General features: G+C 38.5%; 1 protein-coding gene across 1 annotated transcript in view; it reads left to right on the top strand.

Moving 5' to 3' along the window:
- The window catches only part of adgrv1 (adhesion G protein-coupled receptor V1), a 119,981-nt gene that overhangs the window by 41,687 nt on the left and 65,177 nt on the right, over window positions 1-13,117 (top strand). Inside the window, exons 48-67 of the mRNA XM_053653934.1 lie at window positions 229-493; window positions 989-1,108; window positions 1,227-1,449; window positions 2,499-2,703; window positions 4,215-4,361; window positions 4,618-4,873; window positions 5,165-5,367; window positions 6,733-6,909; window positions 7,027-7,209; window positions 7,372-7,551; window positions 7,654-7,818; window positions 8,165-8,285; window positions 8,487-8,610; window positions 8,707-8,845; window positions 9,014-9,199; window positions 9,781-10,016; window positions 10,239-10,387; window positions 11,526-11,724; window positions 11,914-12,133; window positions 12,719-12,958. Coding sequence (XP_053509909.1) covers window positions 229-493; window positions 989-1,108; window positions 1,227-1,449; window positions 2,499-2,703; window positions 4,215-4,361; window positions 4,618-4,873; window positions 5,165-5,367; window positions 6,733-6,909; window positions 7,027-7,209; window positions 7,372-7,551; window positions 7,654-7,818; window positions 8,165-8,285; window positions 8,487-8,610; window positions 8,707-8,845; window positions 9,014-9,199; window positions 9,781-10,016; window positions 10,239-10,387; window positions 11,526-11,724; window positions 11,914-12,133; window positions 12,719-12,958 — 3,738 coding nt within the window. The remainder of the gene's footprint in view (window positions 1-228; window positions 494-988; window positions 1,109-1,226; window positions 1,450-2,498; window positions 2,704-4,214; window positions 4,362-4,617; window positions 4,874-5,164; window positions 5,368-6,732; window positions 6,910-7,026; window positions 7,210-7,371; window positions 7,552-7,653; window positions 7,819-8,164; window positions 8,286-8,486; window positions 8,611-8,706; window positions 8,846-9,013; window positions 9,200-9,780; window positions 10,017-10,238; window positions 10,388-11,525; window positions 11,725-11,913; window positions 12,134-12,718; window positions 12,959-13,117) is intronic.

The raw sequence follows: 13,117 nt of genomic DNA, 5'->3' as shown, positions 1-13,117 counted from the left end.
TAACCGAGAGTAATGGAGAATTACGTGTGTTAGTGCAGTAACTGATATTTATATCTTATTTAGTCACAAATTTTTAATATATTCGAATATACAAGTCATCCATAAAACTCAAAGAACAGGAAGCAGTGGGTTTTGCTATTTAGAAAAAATATTGTTTAGCTTACTAAAATAAAAATAAGATCCACTCTTTAAATAGAAATGACAACGTGCAAATCTTTTCTTTGTTAGGTATTTGTGTGGACTGGAAACTCTCTCTCCCTTCATCACACGTTAGAAATTCAGGACATCACCTCACTCTTTCCCTTTACCCGAGCAAACAGGAACATCCAGCATTTAGTGGCGTGCAGAGGCAGAAATTCATCCGGCTGCCTCCTCTACCAGTGGATTAACGGCAGCTTTCAAAACCCCCAGCCTCTAGTAATCAGTGCCAAAGTCAAACAAGTGGAGTCCATACAGTCGGGAGGGGAGACGTTCCTGCTAGTTGTTACAGAAGGTAATTTTGTATTGAAATGTTAGGAGAAGAAACTGCTGTGTAATTTAATGGACGATTGAACTCAGAACTAACAAGGTTAAGTGTAGGCTATGCATTGTTTAGCAGCTGAACTCTCTCTGTTTGAAATTTGAGTGATGGTGTACAAACTAAACATGCACTGTGTTCTAAGGAAACACCAGACTTGTAGGCTCCAATGCATATTTAGAACTGGGTTACACAGAACTATAGTGAGGCACCAGAACAGATCTTAAGCATAGTAAATGGCTGATTCTCAGCCAGGCTTGTTTCTAAGACCGCAGCCAATCGAGAGCGTTATAATTTTACACAGGGGTAGCAGTGTCTTTGCAGCCCTAGTCTGAACCACAGCTACACTATAGAGGCAAATGGGTGTGCATGTGTGTGTTACACTTAAATAATACAGCTCCACTTTCACTTCCAGCCTGAGTATGTATGACTTAAAATGTGCTTCTTTTTTTTTTTTTTTTTTTGTCAAAGGCCCAAATCCCACATGCGAGGTGTTTTTATGGAGTTCTCAGCAAACCTTTCAGCCAGCACAGTCCATTCCATTCCCAGGCCTTTCTTCAGTCCATGCTTTCACTCCTCCATCAGGCATATGTATGTTAATATATTTTATCACTTTTGCTTTACATGTTGTCATATGGCATATTGGATTAGTAGAAATGAGCAATCTTAAAAAGTTATACAGCATACTAATAGCGTATTTATTTCTTAGCGCATCTCTTGCTGGCTGGAACAAACGACTCAGCACTGTACATGTGGAAACCTGAACTGATCCAGTTCACTAAAGTCCTAAAGTCCTCACCAGCTCAGCAGTTCCTCTATCAGTCCATCCTGTCCTTTAATGTGACAAAGAGTCTGATCATAGCTAAAGAAGGATCAGACTCTGTCATATATGAATTGATCTCAGTGTCCAACCAGTCTGACTTCATCCCCCGGTAAAGTACATTAAGTATCTGCTTCGCTATTACTACTGTGTTATAACAACAGCATGACGCATGCATTGATAATGAGATATATCCTTTCAATATGGTAAACATTATTATCTTTTCTGTGTTGACATTTTGACTAGTTGACCAATATTTCAAAAAAGCAGTCGAGTAGTCATCTGTTATGCAGTTAAAGCAAAAACTGATTCAGGACATTGCTAATTTCATTAGTGCAGTTAAATTCTGATAAAACAACAGCTGCTGAATAAATAAATCAGTGCAATAAAAATCTGTATCTATATCTTGGATTTAACCCGAAGAGGGTGTGGCCTAAATCAGAAGGGTTTATTATTATTATTATTAGTAGTAGTAGTAGTATTAGTAGTAGTAGTAGTATTTATTAAATATGAACCCTAACACTATAGCCCTGTCAACACTGGGGAGAAAAACACAGGTAGAATTGCCAGCACTGTCAGCATGGTGTGTGACTTCCTGTTCTTAGAATTCCTCAACCTCAGCTACATCACTCGAGTTCATATCCGACCTAGTTCATACTGTATGTTGCAGTATGCGGGATGCGAGTCACGATGCTCACCTCTAATCTCAACCAGATGCACTGTGAACAAGCTGTTGTGGCAGAATAATAATAATAATAGTATCTGTATTTGTATCTGTTTAGAGCACATTAACTGTTCATAGCAAATAATGTATTTACTGTATATTCAGTTACATCCCTACTGTGTATGATATTACACTATTTAAGGACATACCAATTCTTGAAATGCATTCTTGTGGACGAGCTAGTGGCTCAGCTGAAATTGTTGACTCTGAAACTGAGAGCGTGCAGCATGGCTCATCAACAGAGCCCTCCTTAGATCAGTCCTGGAGGAAGGATGCTATTTCCACTGCTGTGTCTGGCAAATTTTTTCACGCTGTCTAGTCGATGATTCTTCAAATCTATGCAACCCTTAGTTCTTAGCTTATATGCATTATTATCTGTGCATGTTTCTGGTTTGTTTTGTCACTATAAGAAATTAGTTTGTTTTGTTCCCATTTAGTTCTGCTGAGCTCTTCTTCCAGCCTGGAGTGAGTGAATTAGAGATAGCTGTGAACATAATCAATGACGATACTCCAGAAGTGGAAGAACGTTTCCGTGTGAGCCTCAAGAACCCTAAAGGAGGTGCTGAGATTGGCTTTCGTGCCCAAGTCACTGTGATTATTCCAGCTAATGATGATGCCTATGGCATTATTGGTTTTGCCCAGGTATTACATATTGTGATCAAACAATGCATACTGACTTAGAGGCTAAGGCTAAAAATAATAATTTGGGGATCACAACTTCATGCAAATATGCTGTCAATAATACACATATGGTATAATTCATGCAATAATATACTCTTAAAGAAAAAGGCATTTTTCAGTTTGTTCCACAGGGGAAAACCATATATGTGTGGCAGGCTGAGAAAACCTATTGGCTGTCACTGTGGTTAAATTCTGGCCAACAGCTAAACATGGAAGAAAAAAAAAATGGTTTTGGCCAAAATTGAGTTTTTCAGCCTATAGTTTTCAGTACATATATTATATTGTACAAAATGTCAAAATTTCACATTTTCTCTCATCACTATATAAATGTCATATGTAGAACCCTAGAACAGAGTGTTTCACTTTCAAAAGCTTCAAATAGGACCTATTACGAAGACTAGAACCCATAACCATGCAAAAAAAACCCAAAAAAAACCTTAAGGAGCCCTGTATGAGTGGGTTGTGGTTGTCTAAATGGAAGTGTGTATAATTTACATTCACTAAAAATGCATATTAAAATATTGTACTTATTGTTTCTCTATTTATGTACTATATGTATAAGTGCATAGCATAGCATAGAGCACAGCATAGAGAAGACAAACATTTTACTCAAGTACGTATAAAAATAATTACTCAACTGACAGTTAAAGTAATAATGTTAATCATTGCTTGAGTAAGAATAATAAAGTATTGAATGAGAAGACTACTCAAGTAGCAAGTCATTGTTACTTCGGATCTGATTAAAACGAAGGGAAAATCCTGAATCTCAGATTACATGGAGAGCTAAGTAATAGTAAGCTAACGTAAGTCACACTTCTCCTTGAAAGTCTGTCTGTTCTGTTTATATGATATAAAACCTGGGTTCAAGATGAAGCAGCATATCCCAGTCCTGTGATGGGTACAATAACACAGAACCTGTCATTTTCAACAAAAATCTCACACAGACCGCAAAATAAATAAAAAATGGTTGACTGGCTTTGTTTTCACAAAATGTTAACAAGACAAACTTGTCAGCATCTGCATTTAAACAAGACAACAGAGAACAAAAGAACAGAAGAGAAAGTGTGTAGAGAGCGTGAATGTAGTGAAGTAAAAGGACATTTCTGTGATTAAAAATGAACTTGAGTAAGAGTATGGCCAGTTAAATCTAATCTTAAATCTTTTTTTCAAAAAGTTACTCAAGTAAATGTAATGAAGTAAATGTAGCACATTACTACGTACCTCTGACTATGGTATAAAGTATAATACTATGGCAAGTCTGGTTTAGCTGATTGACAATATTGCCCATGAAACTATCTATAACTTTGCTTCTTTTTTTTTTGTTTTGATACCATACATTTTCTTCAGATGGTAACATACTGTATATACGGTTAACCAGACCCTAAGTATCAGATATTTGTAGCCTGCTGCATAAAGAGTCTGACCATCTTTAAGCTGTTAAGCATTTCACCCGTTTTTGTGTTTGCGGCCAGAACTCTCTCTCCCTGGAGGTGGATGAGTTGGAAATTGATAACCCGTTCTCTTTGAGTTTGGAGAGGAGGAAAGGGACTTTTGGGAGACTCACTGTGCGCTGGGCAGCCAATGGAAGCCTGGAGGACATTTTCCCAACATTAGGAGTGGTGAGATTTTATAAAGAAGGAGCTGAAAACAAATGATAGCTGTCGTTCTGGTATGAAAATAATCAGTGGGCCAGTATCAAGAGCAATATATCCTGATATGATTTGTGTGACTCGTGGCCCATTTCAAAAGGCATTGTAATGGCGCCAAGTTCACATTCACAAGGGTTGCTTCAACAGGCAATAAATTCTAACTTTAATAATTCTCTTCACAGGCTAATGGCAATTGTAGTTCACTCTTTTTTTTTTGTGTTCCTAGGTGACATTTTCAGAAAGTCAGACTGTAGCCACCATCTCACTGACTGTATTAGCTGACAGTATTCCAGAACTAGCAGAGAAAGTGGCTATCATGCTAACAGATGTCACAACAGTTGGTGTTGTGGATCCATCCGTGAGAGCTGTGATTGACACACAACGTGCTAGAGCCATGGTCACCATCAAGGCTAACGGCTCTCCATACGGAGTGATTGGATGGCACCTAGACTCCCAGTATTTCATCACAAGCGAGCCTCCAAGTAAATCACCTCAGAACATATTTTGGCCAAACTAATATAATTAAGGGCGCCTCGGCACATATAATAGCCTAGACTCACATTATAGTGGTGTACCGCAAAGAGTCGTGTCTCTCAATTTCTGCCATTACTATGCTAAGAAATATGCAAATAGCTTGCACAGATCTGTGCATATATGGCATTCAAATTAAGGAAAATAATATAACAATTATTATATTATTTTGCACAACCTCATCATTTATTTTACACTTGAGCTCAGACGTTCAGATTTCTCTTTAATCTTTCCACTTTTAGAAAGCCCAAGCAATATCACATTGAGCATTGTGAGAGATCAGGGAGCGTCTGGAAATGTGGTGGTCCACTATACAACCAGACCTGTACTCTCATTGCCGCTGGTTAGTCAAGCCAGTGAGGGTCAGGACTACATTGCCAAACAGGCTAGCATCATCATGATGGAGAATGCAACTGTTGCCCTTGTAACCATCACCATCTTACCGGTAATTAGTTCAGTGCTGTTTCCATGCAACCAAACAAAATGTTTTACTATGTACTATCTTCTTAGACTTCCTCAAAGTAGAACACTCATATTAGGGCTCTTTATTTGGGATCTTAGGTTTACACATACTGTAAGAATTTGCATATCACACATCTTGTATTCTTTATAAGGATAAGTACAGACATGTTTGTAGGTCATTTTCTATGCATTAAAAATATTGTAAAAAATTATTATTTAAATAATGAATAAAACACTATGGGGCATGATGTTATAGGAAAATAAACAACAATGTAGTGGTGTGATGGAACTCGATGCAAAGCAGAGTTACAGTATATTTACCACCATACAGTATATTTTATAATTTACAGTATATAACATTATGCCTGAAAGTGTTTTATTCCTCTTATACCAGAGCAATTTCCAAACAATGAAAATATTTGATTTATATAGTGACAGGGTGTGCTTTTTTGTCCATTTATAGTTACAGTTAATGTTCTGTAACATCCACAAAACAAGTTATCCTATATATCACAGCCTCTCTATGTTTCCTCTACTTGATGTTTATACACAGCAAAATCACCAGAGTTGATTTAATACCCACAGTGTTGAATTTACATCCTACAGTGTATATATAAGTCCATTGGACTCAAATAAACGCTCTGGGTGTTAATGCAACACTAGGGATTTTACTGTGTAGACAAAAAAAAAATTAACATACGTTATTAAGATCCTGTAGATTGGAAAGACTTCTGTGCTGACGATTTTCCCATGCTGGAGCACCTACAAAACAGTTCTGCCTCTGACTGTTATAAAGCCCTGTTATAAAGAGTGAATGAACACCTTCCGAACAATCAGAAGTGAGCATTCAAAAGCACTGTGGTATAATATATTTTAATGGCTTAATTTATACATTCAGGGATTCTTTAATAAGTAAAGCCATGTTCCAAATAAATTCATCATTACTAGTTTTCATTCATTGTTAACATTAGATTAACATTTTTAGATGACTCAGGCCATCTATGCTGAGCTGTAACCAAAGCTGTTGGTTTAAGTTGTTAAACAGAAAACCTGGCTTTTCAGGCCACGGTGATCATCAAAACCACTGAAATCTTTTGCTTTTTTTTTATTTCCTGAAAAATATCTCTCCCTTCTGCAAATTGCTGTGATTGTTGAATATTTTATCCTCATTTACTTCAAGCTTCATGAGTTTTGTTTGGACTGAGAGGACTTGATTGTGTCTCCTGGCAAACGATCACATGCTGTGGTAGAATGACTGGTGTATTAATTCTGAGCCATTGACGCCTCATGATTTTGAAGTCAGATGATTCTTCTGCCTGATTATGCGGGTGCTTGTGTATCATCACAGGATGATATTCCAGAATTGGCTGAGACATTTTTGGTGAACATCACTGGTGTGGAGTTGATGGGAGATCAGAGCGGAGCCAGCCAGGCCAGAATCAAGAGGCCCGGAATGGAGATTGCTGAGATCACAATTCAAGAAAATGACGACCCCAGAGGAGTCCTTCAGTTCAATGTGTCAAAGGTGTGATGTTTATTCATTGACCATCTTCTATTTACACGAACATAATTGATGCATTTATAAGAGATTGGGCAGCTGGGTGCTTTGTTCATTAATCATGGAGAACATCTTTATTTTCAGGATGCTTCTGGATTACTGTTTGCCTTTGAGGTTCCTCCACCTGGTAATGTGCTTTTTCTACAAGTCGTGAGGCTTGCTGGTAGAACTGGTCGGCTTGTGTTGTACTGGGAAGCTCAAGCAGTCATCGCCACTATTGACGACTTCACCCCGTCATCAGGCAACCTCACATTTCAAGATGGACAGGTGTATATTTGAATCTACAGTTTAAATATGACCTCTGATTATGCATAAATGAAAGCAGTCAACAAATCTCTAATCAACATGCTATGTATTCATGGGTGTTTATTTTGTAGTGTATGAAATAAGAAATTGTACTATATTTTTACATCTCTACTGTCTTTGTAGGCAAGTGCCATTATTGAGATCACTATTATTGACGACACTGTTGTGGAGCCTATGGAAACCTTTCTCGTCAAACTCACTCACGTGATAGGAGGAGCCAGACTGGGAACCGACACTTCTGTTCTGGTCAACATCCCCGCCAATGATTCACCTCTGGGTCGCTTTGGCTTCCAGGAACTAACAGTACATATGAAATAATAATACTTCTCTATAACAACATTCCTCTATGCTCTCTGCACATGCCTTATGCCTTATATGCCTTAAAAATATGTTCTTATTATCCAGATTACTGTTTCTGAGCCCCAGTTTCCTGGTGACCCTGCATCCTTGGCGAATCTGACAGTGGTGCGAAGTTTGGGTGGAGAGGGAACGGTCTATCTCATCTGGCTCCTGGAGCAGCAGGGGAGAGATGATCTACAACCTCATAATGGGACTCTTGTGTTTAATGGGGTGTGTTTTGGGACTCCCTACTAGAGGAAATTCAGGCATACTCTATTAGCAAATTTAATATGGAGCTCAAAATATTTATTTAGATTCTATGTTTGGATTTAGCACCACAGTTTAGCATGATTTATGATTTATGACTTCAATTAGCCAATATTATTGGAAATTCTATTAATTATATTTAATTAATTAACTGTATGAATTCTAGATTTTGCTGATTTAATAGATTATTGTTGTATTTTACTAATGTTTTACTTTTTACTATATTATGTTGTATAATAATATACTATATACTATAATAATAATAATAATAATCATCATCATCATCATCTTGTTTTCTTATTCTGTCCAGAGTGAGTCGAGAAAGTCTGTGGTGATCCAGGCTTTGGCTGATGCAGTGCTGGAGGGTGAAGAGAAATTCACAATCCAGCTTCTCTCTGCCAGGAATGAGGCTGTCATTGACCCCACAAGAAGTGAGTGTTTAGACTATTCTCTGCCATTTCTAGTAGTTGTAAATCAGCATAAATGCATTTCTTTCATAATCTTGAAAGCTTCTCAGAGCTGATGAAGCCCCTCAGATGAGTGCTGAAGTGTCAGAGATCTTGCAGAAATCATGACTTGTGGACCTTGAAAAATCTATTAGTGCTTGTTGACTTTCATGTTTGCTCCATTAGACCTGGCCACAATTGTGATTAGGGCTGACCGTGGAGCTCTGGGCATCATTGGCATTGCTGACTCTTCCAGGAATGTACTTATCGGAGAACCTCAGGGAATGTACAATGGCACAGCTTTTATCAGGTACAACTTCACCACCCAATATTTTTGTTGTTGTTGTTGTCATTTCTGTTAACTGTTGAATAAGGTGGTGAGTGTGTGTGTGTGTGTGTGGTATAGTCTTGTCAGAGGGCCAGGCATTTTTGGTGAGATTGAGATATACTGGAACATTACACCAGCCATCGCCAATGAGTTTGTGGAGAACTCTGGGAAAGTTATCATGAGAGATCGCCAGTCTGCAGCAACCATTCAGCTGATGGTAAGAGAACCAAAAGCTCAGAGTTGTAATATTTAATTTATATTCTCATGTGTAATATGGAAACGCTACATTCCAGATTAATTACAAAAGCACATCCAGAAAATGTAAGCCAGGTGCTACATATATGTGTGTCCTTCTAATTTTTTGTTGTCTTCTTTTCTCTTCCAGGCTGTGGATGATGATATTCCAGAGGAAAAGCGTCTATATGAGCTGAGTCTCACCTCACTAACTCCCGGTGCAGACATCAGCCTCAGTCGACAGCATGCCACCGTCACCATGGCAGCCAGTGACCTGCCTTATGGCCTCTTCTCCTTCTCCCAGTCCGCACTGAGCGTAACAGAAGATGACAGATCAGTGAGTTACCTTTTTTATCCAGTGATTTTCTAACATACAACCACTGTATATGACGGTGAACTGGAACAACAAGAGTGACAGTAGAGTTACATCCTATGATTCTCTGGCAAATTTATTGTAACATATTGTCTTATTCCACATAACAAAGCTGAATAACATTGCGGTTATACTATCAGTGTATATAGTTCTAATAAAATACACCCCTTAACTTCTGATATCTGTTCCAGCATCAGGAGAGATTCAAATAAATGAATAGGCTTGTGTATAGGATGACATGGAGGTCTATGGAAACATAGAGCTTTATACTAAATGATCAACTAATACAATGAATGGGTCAAATACAAACAGATTTTTAAAAAGCTATATTCTTAATGAGATATCAATCAAACCATTCAGATTAATAATGTGTCCATTTTATCCCAATCCCTTTTAACAATGGTGCCACACTACACCAGGTTACCTACACAGATACTCATGAAAATATTGAAAATATATTGTGCACTGCAAATTTATGCCTTATTTTTGGCATAATGTTACGATCTGATCCAAGGTTTCTAATGTCTGTGGTTTTGTTCCTCCAGGTGAACATCACAGTGGTGCGCTCCATGGGGCTGCTGGGTAGTGTGTGGGTGAGTTACCACACAGAGGGCCAGACTGCAATGAGTGGGCTGGACTTCGAGCAGGCATCAGGCAGACTACTGTTCAGCCCAGGCCACAGCTCCAGAGTCATTACGCTGAAGATTGTGGATGATTTACTAGCAGAGGGACCTGAGAACTTCTACGTTAACATCACCCAGGTGCAACTCCTCAATGACAGGTAGAGTAACAAAAACGTTGGTGTCACTTCAGTACAGCATGGCATGTGTGAAATATACAGGTAGTGCTCAAAAACACAGAAAGCATGAAAACATGAAGATCAACACAACACAATGGATCTTCAGACATGGTTGTTTTCTTTAGATATTTAAAAGAGTCAACTGTCTATTGTGTATGATCGTTGTGTTGGTTTTTTTTTTCTCATTCTGTTCCCTGTAATTAGTACACTCAACTTTACCATAAGAGAACACGGTCTCCAAATAGACCAGCCTCCAGCAATAGGCAATATCTCCTCAATCATGATTGTCATCCAGAAGAATGACAATGTCGAAGGCATCCTGGAGTTTGACCCTTCCTACATTAACATCACTGGTACGCACTTACTTTACTCACTTGCTTCAGTTTAAATGCATAGTCATGCTTAAATCAGTTGCATAATTTTACAAGTATAATAAATCAGTAGATATACAGGAATGCAATTAGTATTTTCAGTTTATATACTGTATGTGGTGGCCTGGGAAAAGCCTCCACATTTTGAAAATTGGACATTTTCTGCTATATATAGCTCCAAAAACTACAGATTTTAAGCAAATCTTTAAATAAAATCTGTTTCTTGTTCCCATGTATCTGAAGCAAAGTAACCTCCAGGTTACTCACACTTAAAGGGTTGGGGGTTTGATTCCCACCTCCGCCCTGTGTGTGTGGAGTTTGCCTGTTCTCCCCGTGCTTCAGGGGTTTCATCCGGATACTCCCGTTTCCACCCCAGTCCAGAGACATACGTTGTAGACTGGCATTTCCAAATTGTCCGTGGTGTGTGAGTGTGTGTGTGTGTGGTTGTGCCCTACAATGGATTGGCACGGCATCCAGGGTGTCCCCCGCCTCGTGCTCCGAGTCCCATGGGATAGGCTCCAGGCTAGATGCAAGATGGATGGATAGATGGATGGATTCCGCTTTTACTACAGAGCATCCCAGACAACCAGTATCTGATTATAATCTGAATTGATCTCGATTGGACTTACAGTACGTCCATTTCATTATGTCTGTCTGACATGACTGTCCAACAACTTGATCAAAACCTGGCATGTGAGGAAATCACACATACCTAGTATGGTTTTAACCATCTATAGGCAAACTGACTGTATTTACTGCTGCATATCTTAAACCAGCTCCTTACTCAGTGTGTTCTTTGCAGGACTATAGTTATAGCCATCTTTTTCCTGTTTGGCAGAATTCACAGCAACATCAGACAGGTTTTTCCAGACCACCACACATTCATTTGTTCAGTTCACCTCTGAGGTTGCCAGGGTTTTCTTGAGTCTCAGGGAAATGAGTTTTCCCACTTTAAAACAAGTATTTAATGTTTGATTTTTTAATGCACACTGCTAAATTGCAATACAATGTTGGATAAAATCAAGATAAAGTCAAGTTTTTAGCTATAAGATTAAAAATATGATATGATATGATATGATATCCTGTTGATATTATATGTTTTCTTTATTATTGGTTTTAGTTGAGGAGGATGTCGGCACTTTCTCTATCCCTGTCCTGAGGAGAGTGGGTACATACGGGCAGGTCAGCATCGAGTACATAACCAGAAGCTTGACTGCACAGTCTGGCTCAGATTACATCCTACTTAATGGCACTATAACCTTCACACATGGCCAGAATGTCAGCCACATTAATCTCTCCATAGTGGATGATCTGGACAGGTGAGTGAGGTTTGGACCCTTCAATGTGTTTTTAGATTTAACCTTGTGAAATATTTTTGATATATTGTGTTGGACTTAAAATCTGTATATCCTGTTCATTAAATTAAGGTTGTGATACCTCATATTTTATTTGAATGATAACACAAATGAAATCAGATGAAATAAAGTTATTCCCATAACTTTTCACAGGGAATATAATGAGGTGTTTGAAATCCAGCTCACCGCGGCCTCAGGAGGAGCAATACTGGGCACCCGACTCATCGCTCAGATTACCATTGCTAAAAGCGACTCACCCAGCGGAATGGTCCGATTCATCAATCAAAGTGTGATCTCGATCCCCAACCCTGACAGAACACTGAGGCTCAGCCTCGTTCTGGAGCGCTTCGGAGGGGTGGTGGGTGATGCCACGGTGAGCAGCATTTAGATAATGACCACATAACGTGCACACTTCACAAGTATTCCACATATGTGGAAATGATTTTTGAAAACTTTCCATTTGATGTTTCCATTGCTTTATTCATTCAGCAATGGGATAATGGGGGTCAGGGATTGGACAGCTGACCGAGAATAGATAGATGACCTGTCAAGTTAATAAGAGGGGAAGCTGAGTGTTGGATTCCACAGTGTTATCTTTATGTAGGAAATATACTGACTGATTTAAAGCTCTAATTATGCAACTTGCTGGATAGGCAATATTTTCAGCAGTATAACCACAACTGTATTTGAATATCAACAATTCCTCCATCATAATGCATAATATGCATATTCTGCAGAAATTGCAGAGCTTATGATGGCCTATTTTGGGTTTTCCTGAGTAAAACTGTTTAAATGAAAAATGGTTTAACAATATTAGCAGTATTTTATATAATCAGTAATAAGAAGAATTCATTTAGTCATTAAAATGATAATAAATTGCTCTATATGACTTGAATAATATACCGGAAACTGATTCAGACAGTAATGCTAATTGTGAAATATTATGGTTCTCTCTCAGATAACATGGAACATTCTAGGACCCAACACAAATGAAGTATTGCCATCTGTAAACACAGATTTTGGTGAACCGGTGAACGGATCGTTCCATTTCAGAGATGGAGAAGGGGGAACGCGTAGCATCGAGCTCCAGATTCTGCCCCATGATGAGGTAGAAGTGGAAGAAACATTTTTAATTAGACTCAGCCACCTGTTTGGAGACATGGATGTTGACCCCAGAGCAGGCTCTGTCACACTGCGGGTATGTTATTGTTACACTGCTGACAGTGCACAGTATTAATATATTTCATAATGTTATTGTTAGAATGAAATATTATTTAATCTGTTTGTTGCTCGTAGAAATTATCTCAAAACGTGAGAGCGTGGGTATTCAAGTCAAATTTGTAAAGATTCAGCTACA

This window comes from Ictalurus furcatus, chromosome 22, assembly GCF_023375685.1.
Source record: "Ictalurus furcatus strain D&B chromosome 22, Billie_1.0, whole genome shotgun sequence".
NCBI classification, from domain to species: domain Eukaryota; kingdom Metazoa; phylum Chordata; class Actinopteri; order Siluriformes; family Ictaluridae; genus Ictalurus; species Ictalurus furcatus.
Note: the sequence above shows the minus strand (reverse complement) of the source record. Positions and strands in the feature narration are given on the sequence as shown.